The sequence below is a fragment of the Manacus vitellinus genome, unplaced genomic scaffold (genome assembly GCF_001715985.3).
Source record: "Manacus vitellinus isolate BGI_N305 unplaced genomic scaffold, ASM171598v3 scaffold_3_pilon, whole genome shotgun sequence".
In the NCBI taxonomy this organism is placed as follows: Eukaryota; Metazoa; Chordata; class Aves; order Passeriformes; family Pipridae; genus Manacus; species Manacus vitellinus.
Genome location: NW_021940535.1, coordinates 32,914,224 through 32,917,045, shown reverse-complemented (window position 1 = coordinate 32,917,045; position 2,822 = coordinate 32,914,224). Strand labels below are relative to the sequence as shown.

General features: G+C 54.7%; 1 protein-coding gene across 1 annotated transcript; it reads left to right on the top strand.

Moving 5' to 3' along the window:
* Window positions 1–21: 21 nt before the first annotated feature.
* On the top strand, window positions 22–1,765 carry FZD1 (frizzled class receptor 1). Its single transcript, XM_029961812.1, has 2 exons — window positions 22–748; window positions 1,557–1,765. The coding sequence occupies exons 1-2, from the start codon at window positions 71–73 to the stop codon at window positions 1,563–1,565; spliced, it is 687 nt and encodes a 228-aa protein (XP_029817672.1). The 5' UTR covers window positions 22–70; the 3' UTR covers window positions 1,566–1,765.
* Window positions 1,766–2,822: the final 1,057 nt, after the last annotated feature.

The window sequence follows — 2,822 nt, the reverse complement described above, 5'->3', positions numbered from 1 at the left end:
CCTGAACTACCGCTTTCTGGGGGAGAAGGACTGCGGGGCGCCCTGCGAGCCCGGCCGCCTCTACGGGCTCATGTACTTCGGGCCCGAGGAGCTGCGCTTCTCCCGCACTTGGATCGGCATCTGGTCGGTGCTCTGCTGTGCCTCCACCCTCTTCACCGTCCTCACCTACCTGGTGGATATGAAGCGGTTCAGCTACCCTGAGCGGCCCATCATCTTCCTCTCGGGCTGCTACACGGCGGTGGCCGTGGCCTACATCGCCGGCTTCCTCCTGGAGGAGAGAGTGGTCTGCAACGAGCGCTTTGCCGAGGACGGCTCCCGCACCGTGGCGCAGGGCACGAAGCGGGAGGGTTGCACCATCCTCTTCATGATGCTCTATTTCTTTGGCATGGCCAGCTCCATCTGGTGGGTCATCCTCTCCCTCACCTGGTTCCTTGCTGCCGGCATGAAGTGGGGCCACGAGGCCATTGAGGCCAACTCCCAGTACTTTCACCTGGCTGCTTGGGCCGTGCCGGCCATCAAGACCATCACCATCCTGGCCCTGGGACAAGTGGATGGGGACGTTCTCAGCGGTGTCTGCTTTGTGGGCATCAACAACGTGGATGCCCTGCGGGGCTTCGTGCTGGCCCCCTTGTTCGTCTACCTGTTCATTGGCACCTCTTTTCTGCTGGCTGGCTTTGTGTCCCTCTTCCGGATCCGGACCATCATGAAGCACGACGGCACCAAGACAGAAAAGTTGGAGAAGCTCATGGTGAGGATAGGCATCTTTAGCGTCCTCTACACGGTGCCGGCCACCATCGTCATTGCCTGCTATTTTTACGAGCAAGCTTTTAGGGAACAGTGGGAGAGGAGCTGGGTCACACAGAGCTGTAAGAGCTATGCCATTCCCTGCCCCAACAACCACAGCAGCCACCACCCGCCTATGAGCCCTGACTTTACTGTCTTCATGATCAAGTATCTCATGACCTTAATTGTGGGCATCACTTCGGGCTTCTGGATCTGGTCTGGGAAAACCCTGAACTCCTGGAGGAAGTTTTACACCAGGCTCACCAACAGCAAGCAGGGCGAGACCACTGTCTGAGACCCCTGCCTGCCGGACCAGGGGGATGTGGGCGGCCAAAGGACCGAGGCTCTGCCTCGGGAAGCAACTCCTTACCCAGCCTGGGCAAACTTTGGGGACCGCAAGTGTCTTCCGCAGGCGACAGGGAGCGGAGGACGAGCCGGGGGGACTCTGGGGCCCGGGACCGCAGGGCTCGGCCCTCCCCACGCTGCTCGGGTTGTCTCCTGTAGGAGCTGAACGCATTGTCAGGTTGGGGGAGAGGGATGTAAATAGCCTCTGTAAGATTTTGTAAGTATATTTGTATTTAAATTGCAAAAAACCTCACTTTTTTAATTATTTAGGACACTTTTAACCCGTTTGCGGATTTTACTTCCTTGCCTCCCTCCCCCCCTTTTTTATTTAAAGAAAAAAAGGCTTTGGATTTGTATTTCGTAGGGCAGAATGGGAAAAGCTGCCGGTAAGAGAAACGAAAAAAACCCCTTTCTTCTCCCCCCCACAGGTTTTGTAATGGCTTTGCTTGGAATTTCGGCTGCATCAGCAGCAGGGCCCGGAGCGGGGTTGCGGCCGCGGCCGGGGTCGCCTTCTGACCCGGGCTGGCTCCCGATCCCGACTCCGAGGTGGGGATGGGCAGGAGCGCCGCTTTCCGCCCTGGCCCCGTGTGGGGGAGGACGGACCCCATCCCGTCCCCTACTGGGAGGGACGTGGAGCCGCCTGGCCGTTTGGCGCAGGACAGCGCTGCGCCGGGGCCCGCGGCCCCGCTGACCCGCCGGGCCTTTCTCGGGAGATGCGAACATCATCCAGCCCTGCCCGGAGCGCGGCCGGTCTGGGGCGGCTGCGGGGCCCCACACGGCTCGGGAGGAGTTGACCCCCTTCCCTGTAGGAGTTGGGGTTCAGCACCGCCTGCACCTGTAGCACGTCCGATGGCTCAGGAGGTGGCTGGGGACAGAAAGACACCGAAATTCCCTCCTGCTCTGGTATTTTTTTAAGCCCACTTTGCAGTCCGGGGGCGCTCCGCGGGTGCTCCCGCCGCCGCCTGCCCCGGTCCCTCCCCGCCGCGCTGCGGCCGGCTGGGGTCAGCAGGATCAGGAAATGCGGGCTCAGTGAAAAGAGCTCCGTCGGAATAAAACGCAGCGTTCAGTTTGAGGCTTTTGTTGACACACCCTCCCCTCCCCCCCAATTATATTGATACACCGGCTCTTCATATGGGAAACATTGGAGCCGTTGCCATTCTTCTGAATTGTAATTCATTGAGATTTAATTCATTACACATTATGAGGGTGTGATCATTTTTGCCAGTAGTAAAAACGATGGAAGGGAAAGCAGAAAACCATAATGTTTAAGCAGTCTGGTGAGTTGTGAGACTTGAAAGAATCTCTGCTTTCTTTTCCCTGTCTTATTTTCGGTCCAGTAATAACATTGCATACTGCAAGGATAAGATACCATGTGTGCAGTATATCTACTACCTTGTATGCTCCTGGATGTGTGGGATTGTGCTTCTAATCCATAAAAAAAGTTAAAGATTAAATTGTAACTTTCGACAGATGCATTTGAATATGTAGACCTCTGTATGAAAAACAGCAGAATGCTTCTCTCCTGATTGTATTGTTTTAAACTTTTTTTTTTAATATTACAAATGCCTGTATTTAGGTTCATAAACATTATCTATGGCTACCATACCCTGAAATGCAAAATTATTTTAATTTGGTATGCATTTATTTCTGTTCATTATCACAAGATCATCTATATTTATAGAGGAATAGAAATT